General features: G+C 46.3%; 2 protein-coding genes across 8 annotated transcripts in view; one reads left to right on the plus strand and one right to left on the minus strand.

Annotated features, from left to right (window-relative positions):
• Window positions 1–19,985, plus strand: part of FAM234B (family with sequence similarity 234 member B) — a 132,973-nt gene that overhangs the window by 40,063 nt on the left and 72,925 nt on the right. The gene's annotated exons all lie outside the window — the stretch shown is intronic.
• On the minus strand, window positions 344–19,313 carry GSG1 (germ cell associated 1). Of its 5 annotated transcripts, none has more exons than XM_054445004.2 (7): window positions 19,046–19,308; window positions 6,037–6,355; window positions 4,736–4,804; window positions 4,388–4,435; window positions 3,423–3,575; window positions 2,668–2,779; window positions 344–762 (listed from the first exon to the last, which is right to left on the minus strand). In XM_054445004.2, the coding sequence occupies exons 1-7, from the start codon at window positions 19,091–19,093 to the stop codon at window positions 420–422; spliced, it is 1,092 nt and encodes a 363-aa protein (XP_054300979.1). In that variant the 5' UTR covers window positions 19,094–19,308; the 3' UTR covers window positions 344–419. The 5 variants fall into 5 exon arrangements, with proteins under 5 accessions (XP_054300979.1, XP_054300981.1, XP_054300983.1 ...); XM_054445006.2 differs by having other exon boundaries at window positions 4,264–4,435; window positions 19,046–19,286; XM_054445008.2 differs by having other exon boundaries at window positions 4,268–4,435; window positions 19,046–19,274.

Raw genomic sequence — 19,985 nt, forward strand, 5'->3', positions numbered from 1 at the left:
CCATGGAAAGTTGAGCCACAGTCACACTACCGTTAATTTGCTCACCTCCATTTCTGCGGTTTCCAGACCACTAACTAGATGTATCAGACCCTTAAGGTCAGGAGGTGTATTTTACTCTTCTTTTTATCTCCATGGTTTAGCCCAGAACCTGGCACAGAAACTATCAGTAAAGAAGGGAATTCTGGATGTGTGAGATGTGGGGTGGGTGAAACAAGATGGAGCTGTAGAGGAAAAGAGAGCAGTGGCACCCAGGAATCCCTTAGGACTTAAAGATAACCCTTATTCGTAGCCTTATTCATAGCCTTATTCATAGCCTCTAAAAACCATGCTCAAGAGACGGACGTTGGCTTAAGCACATGTTGATAATCAGCAGACGTGTAAGGTAGGGCTCAAGCCTACTCCCCAAACCCGCTTAACTCCTAACACTGCTCTTCCTCTGCAGATGACCTAACTGCTTCTTTCAGCTCCTGGCTGGCCCCTTGTTGAAATCCCTTGTTCCGCAGCTCGGAGTAGAAGTCGACTCCCTCAGAGACAGAGTGGATGGGCTGATTGTGATACTGGTGGTAGCTGGTCAAAGGACCCGCGGTGGGGGCTGCACTTGACAGCCGCCGAGGGAAACACTGGTGGTGATGTGGTAGGCAGTTTGGGTTTTCCTTGAAGCTCTTACTATGCTTGCACTTGAACTCCAGCACCATCCTGGTGTACGTGTTGAAGGTGGTGACAGCCGACGCCATGCAGCAGGTGAAGGAGAGCCAGGCCATGCTAGGGACAAATGCACAAAAAGATTGGACAGTAAGAATAGGACTTTCTTGAGAGAAAAATGCCATGACCTCTTCCTACTAGTGGACTAGCTTATTGCCTTGTAGGGATTTAGGGACTTTCCACCATGTTTCAGGTAAAGAACTGTGGGAAGAGAACTTACCGGTTTCTAAAAAGAGAATGACTCATGTAGTCCTAGTATCAGACAAGGAGCTTAATGGATTCGTTTTCACTGAATTGATGAGTTGTCGGTGCCATGCCCTTTTCTATCTGGTGTGCCTATTATGTGTGTATGTCTGTGCGTATTTGGACTCCTGTTTCCCAAGCTGCATTGACCCTTGTAAAATCTCCAAGATTCCCCAGGCCTGAAGCTGAGCTGTATGCAGTGGACATAACCTACTGCATACCCTCCCTCTCCCACCCCAACACACACACACACACGCCCTGCCAAAGATGTCCCCCCACTCAGATGCTGGGAGGAATCATCCCTCTTCCATCTTCCTTTGTTTTGAACTTAGCAGTCTTAGGGTCCACAAAGTTGAGCCTCTGAAAGTCATTCAGGAAAACATTTACTACAAATCAGGAGGTATTATAGGTTGTACTAGTGGAATTTGCTTCATATGGAAACAGTGTGGTTTTGGCTTAAGGGAGTTTGTAATGGATGGGAGAGGAGCTGGAGATTAAGAGAATGTGGATGGATTCAAGAAAGGAAAAGAAGACACTAGGGAACCATATTAAACACATTCCTGAAAACTTGGAAAGTCAAATCCCTAAATCTCCCTGTGGTTCTGGGAAGCTCAGGAAACAGGAAGTTTTGTGAAGTTAGGGAGGGATTTCATGAGGCCAAGTGATGGTTAAAGCCAGGTCACACGTGGGCACTGTGTGTTCATATATCTGCTGCCTCTGACAAATGCAGTAGGTTCAGTCAGGGATGCTTCTGGGAATTGATTGATGGGCGTTGCCTAGCCTGAGCTCCACAGCCGTTAATGCCAAGAATGGCCTGAAGACAGACAAAAGGTGAGAAATGCTGGATCTGGGAGCTGCATTGAGCTGATGCCCTGGCTGGTGTAGTAGACTCAGACTCCCAAATTATTAGCACAGATTGTACCACAGGAAAGGGGATAGGGCCTCACAACAGACGTGCAGGCTTCCTTCCCGGAATGGAAACTTGAGCCCATCACTGTCTTTTTAGTGCTGTCAAAGTACTTAGCACTTAGGCAGTAAATATCAGTACAAGTTGGCAACTTGCTGTGAATAAAGAGTGCTCCTTAAGGGAGAAAGTAAGAGCTCTCAAAGATAATATTTAACTTGAATGTGTTGCTTTGTGATGGTTGCTATCGCTCTCTTTTTAAGAGAACTCTAAAATGACTGACCCCTTAGTTCTTTAAGGGTTAGAGAATGACCCTAGGGTAGTGAAGTTTTATTTCCAACACAGTTCAGTAGAATAAGAATGGATATAGAAGGAAGTGAAGAGGAGAGGAGTAAGCCATTTACAGAGAATGCAATTCAATCCAAATTTCAAAGCGATTTCTCTATTTCTCTGTTCTCTAATACCTTGAATCATTAAAAAAAAAAACAAACACATTTCCATAAGGCCTGCAGAATCAGTCTTGTTTCCCCAGGGTGACAAATATACCAGGTGAAGAGGCAACTGCCACAGCTGATGAGCAGGAAAGCTGGAAAAAATAACATCCTTCCAAGACACACTCGAGGAATCCTCCCTGTACCCCCTCAGAAGGCAGGGAAGAATGGATGTGTCCTGATGATGCAGCCCTGTGTGGTTGACAGGCTCCTGGGATGAGGGATGAAGAGAAGGCAGGGCTTCACCGAATAAGCATCTAGCTGAGGGCAGAAAATCTCATGAAGTTTGGCTGGGGCTACAAAGGTTCAGGAGATGACAGCACTTACTAGAAGGCCCAGCCATAATTCCAAACATGTGGTCTCCAGTCTTCTGGACCCAAGTTGGCAGTCACCTGGAAGACTTGTGAATACATCATGTGGGCCACCATCCCCAAGAGACCTATGGAGGAAACAGGAAGGCAGAGCCCTTAGAGAAAGGCTTTCATGCCATCTGCCAGGAGTACGATTTTGGATCACGCTTCTTGCAGTCAGGTGCAGCCTCTGTTGGAGTAGCCCATTACCCTATGCCACCACATTTCCCGAAGACTAATTCACAATGGGGGCTTCTCCTTAAATGCACATCTTTGCAATAGGTGACCCCAGACTGTAGGCTGAGAGCTATGGAAAAAGTCTGAGTCAAGGCTGCACCCAAGGCCACTGCACACCACCCCTACTCCTTCCCACGCACACCCCAATGTTGGCTTAATTCTTCATCTTATATGTGCATCTTTCACTTTATCCAATGGAGACTGGTCTTGAAAAGCTGTGTGTATGTCACAACTGAAAAGTAACCCAAACAATAGATTTTACATATTGAGAAAGCTTGCAAATAAAGGAACCTAGAGGTAAATCATTTTGTAAAGTACATGGTGATCCAATATACAATTTCGTATGTTACTTCAATTTAAAATTAAAGATGCCTACTTCCATTCTTTATACAGCCTTTGGGCTCCTCCCCTTCAGGGCAAAGACTCAAGCCCTCCAGCTAGGGCTTCAAAAGTGGCCAGGGCCAACCACCCTCTCCCACTCCAGGAGCAACTCACCTGACAGGACAGAGGAAACAGCAGCAAAGGCACTCAGTTTGAGCCCACAGGCAGGGTTCCCAGTGAGTAGCAAGTCCGTTAGTAGCAGGAGGAAGCTGATGAATTGAAGTCCGATGTAGGTGATCTGCGTTCCCAGGGATAACCATAGGATTTCTGCCAGAAACCAGAGGAAGAGGGAGCGCTCACCCTGACAGTTAAAAAACTGAACAAGCGGTGAGCATAGGATGCCTATTAGGAGTTAAGACCCTAGCAGCATCCGAGAAGGGGAGAATGAGGCACAGCTGAAACCAGGGAGGAACATTACTTCATTTCTAGTCGTTTGACGTCACTCACAGCTCCCACTCCATAACCAATATATACCCAAGTAAGCTTGACTGACTGTAAATAACTGTTGGGGAGATTTGAGAAGAAATCATCGAATTTTCATAAATCCTGCAGGGAAATAATGTTGCTCTAGTTATCATTTTTTGTCTCTCTTTTTCCTCATTTAATTTTGGGATGGTTCCCTCCCTGCCTCCCTTCTTCACTCCTTTCATTTTACCAAATAATAATAATAATAGTGGAGAAAAAGGAGGAAAAAGCTAAGCCTTCCTACGCCTTCCTACGCAGTTACTTGGCAACAAGAGTAGGTTAGCGCTGTTGGTGGTTTTCTATTTGTGAATCTTATTTATCCCTGCTGTTCCGTTTTTGCATTCCTGCATGTGAATGAAAGTCAGCTCAAGGAGGAATTTGTGTCACCCTGTGGGGCTCAGAAGAGAAAAGTGGGAGATCACAATGCAGTTTAGATCCGGAGAGGCCCAAGTCAATGGTAACTACTGTAAATTCCTTATCAGACACATACTTGCCACAAAGCCCCAAGGAAGGGGAGGGGAGGGAAGCCTTCTCCATCAACTGCTTCCCTCCAAATCGGAGAGTGGAGTGACATGGGCCTTGCAACGTGGCAAATTCCAATAGTCCTTTCTCACCTCTCTCGGCTGGTGGTGTAAGTTCAATGAAACTTCGGCACCTCTCCCCTGAAACATATAAGGTACAACGTCATGGAGCTACTCCCTGGGATGGTTGGAATTAAAACCTTCCCCACCCCATAACTGGCACTGCTTCCTCTGCTCTGACAGCACCTGCCCCGCATAGAGCAGGAAAGCAGGAAAGAATGCCTGGGTGAATGAATAGCACAGCCAAGAGTCAGCCCAGGTGAATTTCTCTCTCTTCAATCTCTGATAATGCAGAAGATGTTTCCCTGAGAGCACCTACATAGCTTAATGTTCCCATTTCCCGTGTCCAGAAGAGTTAATGATCTTAGTGTTAACTAATACCTTTTGCTGCCGCTGTACCACTGGACTGAAGGGCTCTAAATTGTTTCCAGGACTGGGGATGGAGCAGTGCTAAGTGGCACAATAATAAATATAAATGTAAATACACACTTTTTTTTATTCCTCTTCCATCTCCCTGTTAGCTCAAATAGGGAGAAGTAGCAGATATCAAATTGCTCATGATTCTGGGCATTAGAAGAACTTCACTACCAGGTGCTTTCTTCCCAGGCCAGAGTCACGTTTCAGTGCTCTTGGGCAGGGAAGAGGAGGTGTCTTCAGCTCATTCCTCCAAACCTGAGGAACACACATCGACCAGCACCTGCCTGCTTTGCTAGTGTGCACTGAGGGGCAGGAGACCTGGCAGATCTGCCTTCAGCTCCTTGAGGGCTCTCTTACATGATCTAGTTACCCTGGCTGGCTGGCTTCGGTTCCCCCACTTTTAAATGGTAGTGGTAATACTTAGAATGAGAAAACACTCTGGGGCCAGGAAGAGGCTGTAAGATGATCTGCTGTGATGCTTCCATCTCACAAATGAGCAAATCAAGGCCTATAGAAACGAAGTTATAGGCTGGGCATGGTGGCTCACGCCTGTAATCTCAGCACTTTGGGAGGCTGAGGTGGGCAGATCACCTGAGGTCGGGAGTTCGAGACCAGCCTGACCAACATGGATAAACCCTGTCTGCTAAAAATACAAAATTAGCCGGGTATGGTGGCACATGCCTGTAATCCCAGCTACTTGGGAGGCTGAGGCAATAGAATCGCTTGAACCTGAGAGGCGGAGGTTGTGGTGAGCCAAGATCACACCATTGCACTCCAGCCTGGGCAACAAGAGCGAAACTCCATCTCAAAAAAAAAGAAAAAAGAAATGAAGTTATTTGTATGAGGTCACAGTTGAGCAGAGCTAGGGCTTTCCTACAATATTCCTCTCCCTTTGTTTTGTTTCTAAACAGCAATTCTAGCTCCCTAGGCTGGAAATTCTCATAATGTGAAAGGTCTAAATGAAACTTTTTAGGTTAATTCTATTTTTAACATGCTATTTTGAACCAACAAGTCTACTACAGAGGGAGGAAGTGAAAAGCCAGAGGACTTTCAACCTTATTAAAAGGGGCTCCTATAGAGAAGGACACTGGACAGAGGTGGAAGGTTCTGTGCTGGGAGAAGGGGGTGAGGCCCACTGGGGTGTGGGCAGTGCTGCACTTCCAGGGCAACCCCAGCCCTAAGCGGGCCTGCCTAACTTCCATGCCTGCATTAGATCCCTTGTCCGCCCTGACCCCGTTGCTCTTATATCCTAGAATGTAGGCTACCTGGTTCTTCCACAGTTTCCTCACAGGATAGCCACATGCCACTCCGGAAGCTCTGGAAGGAGAACCGGTCATCCCCAGTCTCCCAGTTGTATTGTACCACCTCCTGGGTGGATGTGTTGGTCGTATCTCCATCCAGGGACACTGGCATGTCAAAGCACTTGGCTGCCAGACCTTTCTCGCACAGGGGCTTGGGCACCTTCTGTGTGCCCACAAACCAGTAGTTGCTGAGCAGGGATGTTGTGGAGAAGCTGAGTGATAGCATGCTGAGGATGGCAGATAGGAGTGTCCGCTGGCCAGAGAAGGCCTTTGCGAGCTCCATCTGTAATAGACAAGCACAAGTGGAAGGGAAGGGAGCAGGGGAGCTTGACTCAGAGCCGCCTCGGAGATGTGGCCATCCTTCCCTGCGCTCCCTCCACTCAAGCCATACTCCTCCAAGGCGGATAGGCACAACCCGCCTCTGACAGTTTTCTCCAGGGGCCGCATGGAAGCCCCACTTCAGGAGTGGTCTGCAGCAAGCACCTGGAGGGTGTCAGAAAACCATACGCCTAAATGGGGGCCTCAGAAGCAGCTGTCTCTGACCTTCTCCTGTCCTCCTGTCTCAGTCCCACTCTTTCCCAAGGCTAGCCACAGAAACTAGAATCCCTCTTCCTCAAGGTGGGTTGTAGAAACCAGAGCCCCTTTCCCCAGAGCCAGCCATAAAACCTAAAAATATTACTCTAACTTTCCCTCTGCCTTCCCGTGTCCAAACTGGCCCTAAAGAAGTTATCTGACCTAGCTTGTGTGACTGTAGGTCATAAGACTCCCATTCCAGAGAGGGTCCTGCCCCACACCCAGAAGAAAGAAATGCATGCTCAGAGAGGCCAAGGAGAAGCAGCCCTTGCTGGGTTTCCCCACTCAGTCTATTAACGTTATTAGATCAGGCCAGATGCAGTGGCTCATGCCTGTAATCCTAGCACCGTAATCCCTCCCAGAGGTGGGAGGATCGCTTGAGTTCAGGAATTCATGGCCAGCCTGGGTAACATAGTGAGACCCTGTCTCTATGAAAAACAAAAAAATTAGCCGGGCATGGTGGCGCGCGCCTGTAGTCCCAGCTACTTTTGAGGCTGAGGTGGGAGGATCACCTGAGCCCAGGAGGTTGAGGCTGCAGTGAGCCATGATCATGCCACTGCACTCCAGTCTGGGCAACAGGGCTATCTGTCTCTAAAAAAATAAATAACAGTAAATAAAAAAAACAGTAGATCATGCCGTTGATGTCCAATCATATTTCTACATGACTGTCCATACTTTGTTGAACCTTAGCATAAAAATAGACAATTTTCCCTGCATCTTTGTGTCTTCATTCTGAAGGTTCCCACGTCATGTGAAACTACGATCAAATAAACTTGTATGTTCTTTCTGCTATTAATCTGCCTCTTGTCAGTGATTTTCAGTGAACCTTCGGAGGGCAAAGGGAAAGTTTTCCCCTGGCCGCTACACAATGCAGGGATGATACTTCTTTAACTTGAACCTTACACAGATTCAACTACAGAAAAGCGGTGATTTGCATGGATTGAATGACAGGGGCTGGCCTCTGGGCATGATACGCAGCAATACACAGAAGTAGGATAAAGGTGATCCACCAGATAGGACAAATTAGAATGAGGAATGCAGAAGTCAGAATGAATTGGATGTGAACATGTTAAAATCTTCCATTTCTGCCTCAAATGGTGAGAGTGGAATCAACATAGCCTCCAGCTGGCAAATCCTAGGGAGGATGTATGTGTGTGTGTGTACCTTTATGGCGAGTGCCATAATGACCCCACCAACAAAGAGCAAGGGGATCATTCTAAGTAGCAGTGATGGATCTGCCAGCAGCCACTACCTGGAGTTCTTGGACCAGCAGATTGAGCGAGAGAGAGAGAAGGTGGATTGCTGCAAATTTAATACCACTGCTGGCCAGGCCCTGCCTACTGAAGTCTGCCCCTTCTGAGGCTCACCCCAAGTCCCAACTGCTTTAGGGAGGTCCCCTAACCAGCACCTTCCATGGGAAGTGAGGCTTGGAAGGGCTTCAAGGACTGTGGTGTGTGCCTTCTTAATAGTACTCTTTTCACATTTATTTTTGGTCATGTCTTACCTTCCCTCCAAGATTTCAAGCTGCCATTAGGTAGCAAACGTGTCTTTGTGGTTTTTATCTTTCCCACAGCAACTAGCACAGTATTTTACACATTAGACACTCAATACCAAACTGCTGAGTAAATTGAGGTTGTTCTGAATAAGCATCAGATAGCAATAACCTCAGTCAGAGGTTATATAAACTTTTTCTTTTTTTTTTTTTTTTTTGAGACGGAGTGTCACTCTTGTTGCCCAGGCTGGAGTGCAATGGCACAATCTCGGCTCACTGCAACCTCCACCTCCCGGGTTCAAGAGATTCTCCTGCCTCAGCCTCCCGAGTAGCTGGGATTACAGGCGCCTGCCACCATGCCCGGCTAATTTTTTTTTTGTATTTTTAGTAGAGACGGGGGTTTCACCATGTTGGCCAGGCTGGTCTTGAACTCCTGATCTCAGGTGATCTGCCCACCTCGGCCTCCCAAAGTGCTGGGTTACAGGCGTGAGCCACCGCGCCTGGCCGGTTATATAAACTTTTAACTTTATATAAAATAATATTAATACATATATAATTATATAATTAATAATTGACAAGGCAATTGATAACTTCTGGAAAAGTTTTATATAAAGTCTAAACTTTATATAAAAGTTTAGAAAAAAGAATTGGGAGCATTCCAAATGCTCTTTGTGATAATCGTTTTTGGCTTTGTCTTCACTGACAGGTAGTAGCACTGACTTGCTGAAGCACTTGCTATTGTAACAAAGTGAGCTATTGGTGTCCTCTTCCCTGCATTACAGATTCCTCTGAAAGGAGTCATAGCAATGAATATTAAACTGGAAATCTCTGGGGGAAGCAGATGGATGCTTTGGGGCCTGGAGGATAAAAAAGGGCAGTGAACCTACTGGGATGTGGGGCTATTGAAACCTTTGGAGAGGGCAGTGAACCTACTGGCTGTGGGGCTATTGAAACCTTTGGAGAGGAGATGGGGCTTATGGTTCTGGGAGAGGTAGCAGTCGGGCCCAGCTTCCATCCACTGCCACAGAGACAATAGAGTTTCAAATGCGAGGTGGCTGTGTGGTGCCTGTGTAGGCTGGACACCAGGTTTCGTGTCCACAGAGCCATGGGCAGGGTGTCGGCAGCCAAGCCCTTGGTTGGTGGGGAGGAACCTGGAGGGCTGTGTCTTCCAGCCTGGTGCAGAAGTGCCTGCCTCACAGTGGGGACATAGGGGAGGCTGCCAAAAGAACTGAAGCCCCGGATGGCTCTTGCGGGAGCCCCTACTCTCCATGTCATTTTCAGCCTAAGAGAAGAGGAGAGCAAGCTAAAATATGACCAGTATTAGACTGCCAACTTTGCTGAGTGGTGGCTTGGAGCCAGATTTAATTTGACTTAGAGAAGTAATTTGGCAAGTCTCTCACTTTGTGTTAGAGCAGTTTATACAGTTATATTAATGCACACTGAACAGAAAAGAAGCCCATGGTTAGTTGCTGACAGACGCTTCTTAAAGTAAACCTTCTTGAGCTTTCCAGGGGATCCTTCATATCAGAATTAATCACACTTAAATCTGCTTAGCTTAAGAGCCACAAATAAAACCATAGCTAAATGGACAGGTCCATAAATTTCCCTCCCTTATCACACCCAGCTTAATGTTTCTACATTTAACAGAGAACTTTACCTTAGAAATGAAACAATTTGTTCTTCATAATTTCCAGGGACTAAGACAGTGCATATCACAAACAAAGTGCTTATTATTTATGGCAATAAGAAATACACAAAGATCATATGTATGTAAAACCAATATATAAAACATGATAAAGACAACTTCTGAAAAGCAATCCGCTAATATGATTTTACTTTTAAAGACACTCAACAAATTAACTCTGCCAAGAATTGTCAGTTCTTGCAAGACTCTGAGTGACCTTGACTAAGGACAAAAAATCCGCAGCATCTGGGAGGAGGAAAGATTTTCTGTTGCTAGACACTGAAGTCGTATGTTGCCCAGTTCCCCTTTCCTAAAATGTTTTCATCTTGGTTTTAGTTATGAAAATTCTATTGGTTTTAGTCATCATTCTCTTACTGTGAGTCATCCTTTCTAATAATTCTTACATTGCTTGAATAAGAAATGGACTTCCAGGTAAAACATCTTCACTAACTATTTGGTGTAAAGACTGACCTAAAGACTTAGGCAATTCTAACTTTTGTGACCTCAGCATTCATTTTTCAACAATCATTTTCATTCTGGTTTGGAAATTTGTCTATTATCACGTCAGATTTTAACTCCACACTCAATCCATTTCAAGTTATACTTGCAAGATTTTTACTCCACATTCAATCCACTTCAAGTTATATGTATTTGCAAGTTATTCTCGAGGTTATTCAGAAATAAGAAAGAATAACGAACCCCATACTAAGATACACCCACTTTGTGGCACCAAGGTGACAACCAATGTAAGGAAGAGGCAATTTGAGAAACAAAGAATAAAAAAGAGCTTGGACTGAAGCTCAAAGAGGTTCCTTCCAGAAGGAGTGTCCACCAGGGAGAGACACAAGGAACCTCATTCAAAAATCATCTTCTTGATATCGAATGATAATCTCATTCAAGAATTTTCAAGAATTATCTCCAACAAAGGACCATGCCCTTTGTCACATACTTTACTCCTTTCCCCAAACATGCCTTTTCCTGCTAGGATCCGGATACCTCTTGAATTGGAAGAACAAATCTAATTTTGCAATGGTTTCCATAAAGTGATCCTGAAGAAGTAATGGCCATAAGAACAACTCTATCTTTGTGTATGCAACAGATCCCATGCCAAGGTGACTCTTTACTCTCTAGAAAAGGGACAGAGTGGTTTCCCTAACACCTGGGCCCTTAGATCATTAGGAAGTGCATAGGCGCCAATGTATAATCAGTAACCCTTACATCAACATATATTAACAGAGTAACCCAGAATTAGCATAGGCTATGAAGGACAACAGATCGATGAGGCAGGTGCACTTCTTAAAAGAGCCAGGTACAAAATAGCTGTAGACTGCATCCTTTGAGCAATAAAAGGGGAAGCCGGTTACCTTGGCCATGGTCAACGTCTTGCAGCTTGTCTGGAAGAACCGAAGGATGCCATCTGCACTCCAAGTCCCTTTGGTTTAATGTTGCTAGAATGCAAACTGTCTTCCTATCCTCCTCCCTCTCCTCCTACCCCTCCCCTTCTATCTCATATTCTTTGGAGTGCCTCATGATTAAATGCTGCCTTACAGGGAACACGGGCATTTAATAATTGACAAGGCAATCAGGGCCCAGCTGTTCTGGGAGATTACACCAGAGAGCTTGCCAATGGGGATCTGGGATTAAGCACAAAGAAGCAAGGACCTGCAATTTGCAGAGGAAATTTTCTTTAAAAAGTAAATGATGGTTTAGCTTCCACTGCCTGCCATTCCCTAGGTAACTGGTGTGCATGGATTGGGCTTGAATTTATGGCAGACATGAAGATATGGCAGGTCACCATCACTGCAGAAGTTTACCTTCCCTCGCGTAGGGTTTCCCATCCCTTTGAAGAAACTCTATTCTCTGCAATGTCGGGGCCTCATGGAGCCATGAACAGGAAATAGCTTCCTTGTTCCATGGGTGCTCTCCACCTTCCAGTTAGAACATTAGAATAAGTACTATTGCCGGGCGCGGTGGCTCAGACCTGTAATCCCAGCACTTTGGGAGGCCGAGGCGGGTGGGTCATGAGGTGAGGAGATCAAGACCATCCTGGCTAACATGGTGAAATCCCGTCTCTACTAAAAATACAAAAAAATTAGCCAGGCGTGGTGGTGAGCGCCTGTAGTCCCAGATACTCGGGAGGCTGAGGCAGGAGAATGGCGTGAACCTGGGAGGCAGAGCTTGCAGTGAGCCGAGACTGCGCCACTGCACTCCAGCCTGGGCGACAGAGCGAGACTCCGTCTCAAAAAAAAAAAAAAAAAAAAAAAAAAAAAGAATAAGTACTATTAAGTATCTCCCTCTACACATGGAATGCTGAGTGAGAATGTTGGCTGGGGATGGGGCAAAGATGCAGATAGAATAGGATTGGAGATAAATGAATTCCAGGATCTGGAATGCCATGGCTATTTACCATTCCTCTCCCAACCTTCAGGCAAAGGAATGACAATATTTTATATTTCAAAAAAGAGTTTCTAAAACATTGAAAAAGTAATCTAAGAAACCAGTAAGGGGTCGTTTGCATATCTTCTTGCCACCAGTCAGCCAGAAGTACAAGTTGTTCTTTCTCTCCTCAAAATTGTACAAATAGCTGGGCGCGATGGTTCATGCCTGCAATCCCAGCACTTTGGGAGGCTGAGGCAGGTGGATCACTTGAGGTCAGGAGTTCGAGACCAGCTTGGTCAACATAGTGACACCCTGTCTCTACTTAAAAATACAAAAAAATTAGCCAGGCATTGTGGCAGGCACCTGTAATCCCAACTACTTGGGAGGCTGAGGCAGGAGAATCTCTTGAACCTGGGAGATGGAGGTTGCAGTGAGCTGAGATTGTGCCACTGCACTCCAACCTGGGCCACACAACGAGACTCCATCTCAAAAAAAAAAAAAAAAAAAAAAGTGCAAATTAATTGGGACACCAATGTTGAAAGAGAGTCTGCTGCTGTTTGTGAGTCCCTAAACCCTACATGTACTTTCCTCCTCCAAGCCTTTGCTGATGCTCCTCCTTCTGCCTGGACTGCCTTCAATCTCTTTTTACCTGGTGAATTGCCTGCCTCTCAACGAAATTAGTCTAAAAAGTCATCCACTCTTTGAAAATGTTTCTTTTCTCCCTAGGACAGACAGCTCCCTCCTCATGATCCTTGTCACACTATACCTCTTTTGCAACACTTAATTTTTTTTTTTTTAATTTTAGTAGAGACAGGGTCTCACTATGTTGTCCAGGCTGGTCTCGAACTCCTGGGCTCAAGCAATCCTCCCACCTTGGCCTCCCAAAGTGCTGGGATTACAGGCGTGAGCCACTGCGCCTGGCCTTCTCACAACGCTTTCTATATTCCATTATAACTACTGCATTTGTCTTAAATGTAACTTCCTCAAAGGTCTCACTTTCATTTTAGAGCAATTGTTCTCAGTTCTGATGGAGTATCAGAACAATCTTTGAGAGTTTGGAAAATATGCCGATTCCTGGACCCACCCTGAGATTTCATAGTAGTTCTGGGTGAGGCCCAGGAATTGGTAATTTTAGAAAGTTAATATATGCCCAGGGAATTCATGTAAAATGGCACCTGTTTGACTCATTTTGGGCTTACATTTAATAAAACCCTCTGTATCCCACCCGGCCCTTCCTCCCCCTCTTCCAGACTAGCCATGAGGTCATGTTTTTCCCATTCTATATTTGTGCAGTTCGTTTAGGGAATCAAAGGCAGGTTCTTCTGAACTTAATTGTTTGAATTAGTCCATGTTCTAGCCAAATGAGTTGCTTTGGATCCTGCTTTTGTCACCTGTAATGTCTGCTCTCCTCAGACTGATGTTAACAAGCAAATTTGATAAACATGTGCCATGTTCAGGTACATTTTCTGCATCGCCCAAACAACCCTTTATTTGTTGTGACAGAACTCACTCTCCTTTGGAAGGAGAAGCAGGAATTTTGTGTTCTTTATTTTTATTTTTTTACAGTTGCATTGGCTGTTGGTTTCCTGGCTAGTAGTTTCATCACAACGCTGGGTGGCGCTATCTCCTCATCGTTTCCGCTTCCGTCACGTGCTTCCCCCACCAGTCGGCAGAATGTGGGTGGAGGTGGCTGCTCCTCCCCATAGGATCCTTTTTTTTTTTTTTTTTTTTTAATTTGGCATCCTCCCTGCCTGCTGATCTACAGAATGCCGTGTGTCAGCTCTATGGAATTCAGGGCTCAGGCTGAACTTTGGGGCATCCAGCCACTCCCTATAGGAGTCTTGTAGGATTGTTTCCTGTAGCACTTTTTTGTTTTTTTTTTGTGCGGCCAGTTCCAGCTTCAGTGACTCAGTAGATCCTCAAATACTTCCCATGGGACATACAACTCCACGGTATCAGAAAATACAGTTAGCTAATGTTTCCTGATGAGTTTTGTGCACATTTTTCTTAATTGTATCTTCATTCCCTTTCCACCCCAGAACAGTGAACAATTATTTTCCCCTCTCTGTGCTTACACCCTTCAAATACTTGCAGACACTTCTCATAGCCCGCTTGAGTCACTGTTTGGCATGGCCTTATGTCTTTGGTTTTTATTGCCTCTGCTCATAAACCGCACCCCCTGTGCCTTAATAGCCTGAAGTTCGCCTTCTCCAGGGAAATGGGGATGGGAGTGGCAGACTCTTAAGTGTGTTATATGAGGAGGCTCAGGGGTGGATTTAGAGTGAAGCTAATGAAACTTCAGCTTCCATGTCCCCTACTCACTCCACCTCTTCTAAAACCTTGTTACCTAATTTATACTTGTAATTGTGTACTCTTTTTCTTAAAGAGGGCCTCCAAAATTATATTATTTTAGGCCTCCACAAAGCCTGGGTCCACCCCTTAGGAAGCTGTGCATTTTGTGTGTGTACTTGGCCGCCTGGCTGCTGAATGTGACCAGCCTTGATCTCCCCCTCTCCAAGGACCCTGTGCCACAACGTCTAATTTCCTCTTTTTGACAAAACATGAGTTTCTCTGCCTGGCCACAAACATCAGAGCCCAGCATCCCACTCACTTCCTTTCATTGTAATTTGGGCATGTTAATATTTTTTTCTTCCCTTTCCTCTCTTAGAACAGAAGAAGTAATTGCTAGTCAATGCGACATAAATATAATTAGGTTCGGCTCAGAAGCTCATGACTCAGGACAGACACGAAGATTCCACACCTAAAAACAGTAGTTAGCTCTGGCATGTTGGACTGTGACTATTCCAAGATGACCTCCGCAGGAATATATATGCACTTCACCATTTATGACACCACAAGGCCAACGGTGGGGACTAACCCATATTTGCTGAGGTCCTCAGTCACTGTTCTCTGTACTGGACAAAACCACATTTACTAGGCTGTGCATCAAGAAAAGTGGTGTTGGGGCACCTACACATACTTTGTAAATGGGAATGCAATTTATTGTTTTGTGAGTTCACTGTAGGTTAGAGGTGATTAAATGACAAGCGTGAATGCTGAGCTGGAGAGCAGGTTATATACCACACCACTTCTCTAATGCCAAGGCCTGGGGCTAAGGGATCCGGGGTTTTTTTGTTTGTTTGTTTGTTTTTTCTTCATGTCATCCATACTGGCATCTTCCCGGAAAGGTTTGTTTGCCCTCCCTGGCAGGAATATCTCTGTCCTCCCAGGAGCTAGATTTCTGACCCACGCGCCATTAGCTCCTTTCTGTTACTCAGTAGATAAAGGCTGGAGTGGGGTGTAAATGTTTCGGTTCTCGCCGGTCTGATGACCATGCCTGCCCCGGCCCTGTTCTTTGCTCCTGCATGTCCTAGCATGTGCCTCTCTGGTGTAACTCATCACATGGCTTACTTGTCTGTCATGCTCATTTGACTTTAAGTTGCTTGATATAGTAGCAGCTGTGTTTTATTCATTGTTGATCCTCAGAGCCTAGCAGTGTTTTAACATCTATGAATGAGTGAATGAATGAATGAATGAATGAGATTTGTAATGCAAAAAGGCTTATGGATACAATTAGGAATCCTGAATGAAGATGTGAATAAAGAAGTGTGTCCAAACAGCCTTCTGTTGCTAAAGGAAACAGGATGCTTCCGGATTCACATATGTAAGAGCAGCGAGAAGCTACAAAGGAAGCCCTGGGTCCACAGGCACACCCTAAGCCTTTCTACGCAGATGCACCCAGAGTTTCATCAAACAGATTCTCTGCCAATCCATTTCCTCTCACCTGTGGAAACATTCCTGCTTTTAAATGAGCAAAGCCCAGAAAACAGTGATGATCTTATGAAACAGTATATTATCTTTAGTGCACAGAGATCAGGGGACAAACAGATTGCTCAAAAACCAGTGACAGATTGGAAATGTTATGTCCTTTTCCAAGCTGGGTGGTCCCCTACTGATTAGAGCCATTTTGGATGATGTATCTCCAAACTTCTGAGCTTTTGCTGCTCTAACTGCAATGTTTACATCAGTGCCTGACCTTATACTCTTTCACTGATGAAGACGAAGAAGGTCTTCACACGGGACATTTTCACATTTGTTTCCCAGCCCGGAAGGGAAGAGTAATGCCACCAAAATGCCGGTGCTTAGTGTTCAAAATGACTACATCACTGTAGGACACGTAGCTCCCGGATTTATTCTCAGCTGTAACCACGGTGAAGGGGCCACATCACCTCAAATGGTCGCACAATCAAATGACTCTAGTCTTCCTAACGTAGGTCCCGAGTTTTGGGAACACTTCAATTCAGTGGGAAGGACCCTGGAAAGGCGTTTCGGGGCCTCGTTCTCGTCTTTCCCTTTCCGCCTTTTAATGGAATTGAGGACTTTTGCTAATGCAGTCATTTCCAGGAGAGGAAGCCGCCTTTCTTCCAGGCCCCAAGCAGCTGGAGTGAATCAGAGGGGCAGCCACATCTGCACATCCTGTGGGGCAATCGCTCACGCGCGGGTGACGGCGCCCGCGGGCCGGCTGGGGCCGGGGGCTCTTGGGGACCGCGGGGCGGGGCGGGGGCGTAACGGGTGGGGCCTCTCGGGGTGCCTGGGCCGCGCCATCTCCACTTCCGAGCGCGCCCTCCCACCAGGATGAGTAACGCGCCGCGTCCCGTTTACTACGGCGCCCGGTCGCCTAGCAACGGGGCGCGTTGCCGCGGCGACAGGCCGGGCGTGTGTGGCATTGTTTGCGAGGCCCCGCCCCGCGGCCGCCAACTACCCAGGGCTTCCTGACCGGGTGGGGCGGGGGGACCCGGGCTGTTTCTTCCTCTGGGTCTTCCTGCGTCGGTTGAGAACGGTGTCCCGGGGGCCCTCCCAGAGAGCAGGGACTGCCAGGGCAGGCCAGGGACCTGGCGAGCCGCGCAGGGCGGGGCCACGTGTGTCCGGGAGCTGGGCCGGGGCGCTAGGCTACCTGAGACGCGGCCCCTCTGCCGCCTGGCGAGGCTGCGCGGGAGGGCGGGAGAGACGGGGTAGTCGGAGGGATTCCTTACACCCAGGCCGGTGGGCCAGGGCTCGGGATGTGTCGGGCTGCTGGGAGTCCAAAGTCAGGCATTACCTTGCTTCTGCCCCGTAAAGCTATGGGTCCCAGGCTCCCGTTCTAAGGGAAGGGGATGTCTGCGTCTCATTGGGAGGACCCGAGGGGCGGGACTTTGCCACCCAGACCCCTCAGCAGATCCGAGTTCTATTTACGACCCAACGCACGACTGCACTGAGGATTTTGGCCAAGTTACTTAACCTCCCAGAGGGGTAAATTTACCCTCAGGGGTAAATGAGGGCAAAGAGTTGTCCTTAGTTCTGTGAAAATCGAAAATAGGTAGAAGAAGAGTGCCTCTAAGCAGAAACGAAGGGGAAGTGCACCTGTGCTACCAGCAGACGCCTTGCTAGACCCTTCAGACATCTTCCTTAATCCTCACAGCCAGCCTGAAAGAGACGTGGCATCCCCATTCTACAAGTGAGGGTTCCGATTCGGAGGGTTTGACTTGCTCAAGGCCACAAAGCTAGTAAATGGTAAAGTCAACACTGGCAATCTTTGAGGACTGTTCGCCTGACTCATCACCAGGCTGCCACTCAGTAAAAGCCAAGGCACAGTCACCTTTAACAAAATGTACAGATTGCAGGCCAGATTTATGGGACCTTCTGCAGATTGAGGCAATGGCTTAAGTGTACTTTATACTTCTCAGGTACATATTAGCAACCAGACGCTCCCATATTCCCTCTGTGTCTCTCCTGGAAAACCACTGATAAAGAACAATAATAAAATTTATTCTAAGCCATGACTGGCTTTTTCTGTCATGTTCACATCCACTTCTTTATCATCCATTCACTTGGGGCTGCTTCTGAATTAGGGAAGCTGCCTGAACCCACACTCCGATGGCTCTTCAGAACCACCAGCTCAGCTCTGCAGTCTCAGAAGTGCCTCTTAAGTTATCCTGTTCTTTCCTTTGAGATCCTAACTTCCAGCTGGTCAACAACGTACCACATTGCTCCCTGTGTTGGAGTGTGTGTATGTACGTGTGTGTGTGTGTGTTTGTGTATGTGCTAGTTTGCTGGCTAATTGCAAGCTTCATTTTTCTCTCCTGAGAAAGGCAAGATATTTGAAAACGAACACCATTTGTTTTTTTAAGTAATCCTTAGAGCTGAAAGTTGGGAGGCTGGTCGTTTCTGAATGTAGGTCAAATGCTAAACAAGCCGCAATTTCTCTGCAGAGTGTGAGAGTCTTCCTGGGTCTGGAAGGATCCCTGAAGACTCTCCTGGATTCTCTGAGACCAGAAAGAGCTCGACTGTGTGTGTTGTCCTTCCCAGTTCCAGATCAGAGCTGGCTTCCAGCAGGACGTTGGGGATGCCCCACTGTTCTCTGGCATAGAGCTTGATGTCTGCTCTTTCAGCTCACTGGGGTGACACACAGCTCTATTGTTGCCACCACTACTGGGCCTTTACCAGGCTCCAGATTTTGGCAACAGGAATAATACAGATGAAAGGAAAAAAGGAGAGGCATAGGGAGCCCTGGGAACAGAAAGGAGAAGGAAGATGATGAGGCAAGGGAAGAAGAAATGGAAGTTTTAATGAAGGAAGATGAAAAGGTAATAGGCCAAGGTATGGACATACCAGTTTTATCTATGAAAACTGGGCTGAGTAACACATTTTCATTCCGTTTTGTAGAACCCTATAGTGCATTTCCAAGCTCTTTACTGTGACCATGTGAAATACATGAAATTGATGAGTTAGTGCAACCTGTGTTACAAATCCAGCAGTAAGGGTATGTGTATGCGATGTTTATGAGATTTCAAAATCAATGTACCTACCTCCTGGGTGAGGCAAACATTTTGAGTCAGTTGAGAGGGATCGCTCATTCACTGTTGCAGTGGGAAGGCAGAGAAGTTTCAGTTTATCTTCTGTTCTGTCTCAATCAGTTGGGTAGAGTGAGTGTTTAGCGTGAGGATGAATCAGGTCCCCTCTTGCCAGCAGAGGGGTAAGATGGTGTATGGTGGATTGGAGAGGATGTCCTGAGGGCAGGACACCAGCCAGGGCGGGGCCGGGTGACCCGTGGGGTTTACTCTGTGATGTCACAATGGCAGTCAGGGGTCTCCCTGTTGCTCCCTCAGCCTCCTCCTCTTTCCAGCCCCAGAAGGATTGGGAGGGTCACGCTGGGTACCTACTAGTGGCTGGATGTCTTCTGAGGTCGTCCAGATCAGTGCTTATCTTACTGTGTGTAAGATTCACCTGGGGAACTTAGTCAAGTGCAGATCTGAAGGTCTGGGATGGCTCTCATGTGAGTCCAGCCAGAACACACTGAGTTGTGAGACTCTAGACCAGTGCTGTCAAAGCAAAATGCAATGTGGGCAGCATATGTCATTTAAAATTTTCTAGTAGCCACATTAAAAAAAGTAAATTGGACACACATACTGTGATACAACAGTCATATGTTATACAATGCTATGTTTAAAATGTAGCCCTCCCCAAACAATAAAGTTGGGTTTAATGAAAAATATTTTATACTACTTTCATTTTAAAATTAAAATTTAATGAATTCAAATTACATAAAATTAGAAATTCAGTTGCTCAGTTGCACTATCCATATCATAAGGGCTCCACAGCCACACGTGGCAAGTAGCTACCGTATTGGATGGCACAGCTCAAGGCCATTCCCTGAAAAGGTAACAATGTACAGAAATTACCATTCTAAAGGACTAGTATCTGGAAACCCAGCAAACATTCACTAACATCATTTTAATGAATACATAA

The sequence above is a fragment of the Pongo pygmaeus genome, chromosome 10, assembly GCF_028885625.2.
Source record: "Pongo pygmaeus isolate AG05252 chromosome 10, NHGRI_mPonPyg2-v2.0_pri, whole genome shotgun sequence".
Lineage (NCBI taxonomy): Eukaryota > Metazoa > Chordata > Mammalia > Primates > Hominidae > Pongo > Pongo pygmaeus.

Bases quoted from the DNA above. Each gene is read 5' to 3' on its own strand.
- GSG1 (XM_054445008.2), bottom strand. From the start codon at position 19,093: ATGAGCGATCCCTCTCAACTGACTCAAAATGTTTGCCTCACCCAGGAG. The intron at 4,805-6,036 runs GTAGCCTACATT...TGTGCCACTTAG, and splicing joins GGAAACTGTGGAAGAACCAG to CACTGCTCCATCCCCAGTCC. The intron at 763-2,667 runs GTAAGTGCTGTC...ATTTGTCCCTAG, and splicing joins AATTATGGCTGGGCCTTCTA to CATGGCCTGGCTCTCCTTCA.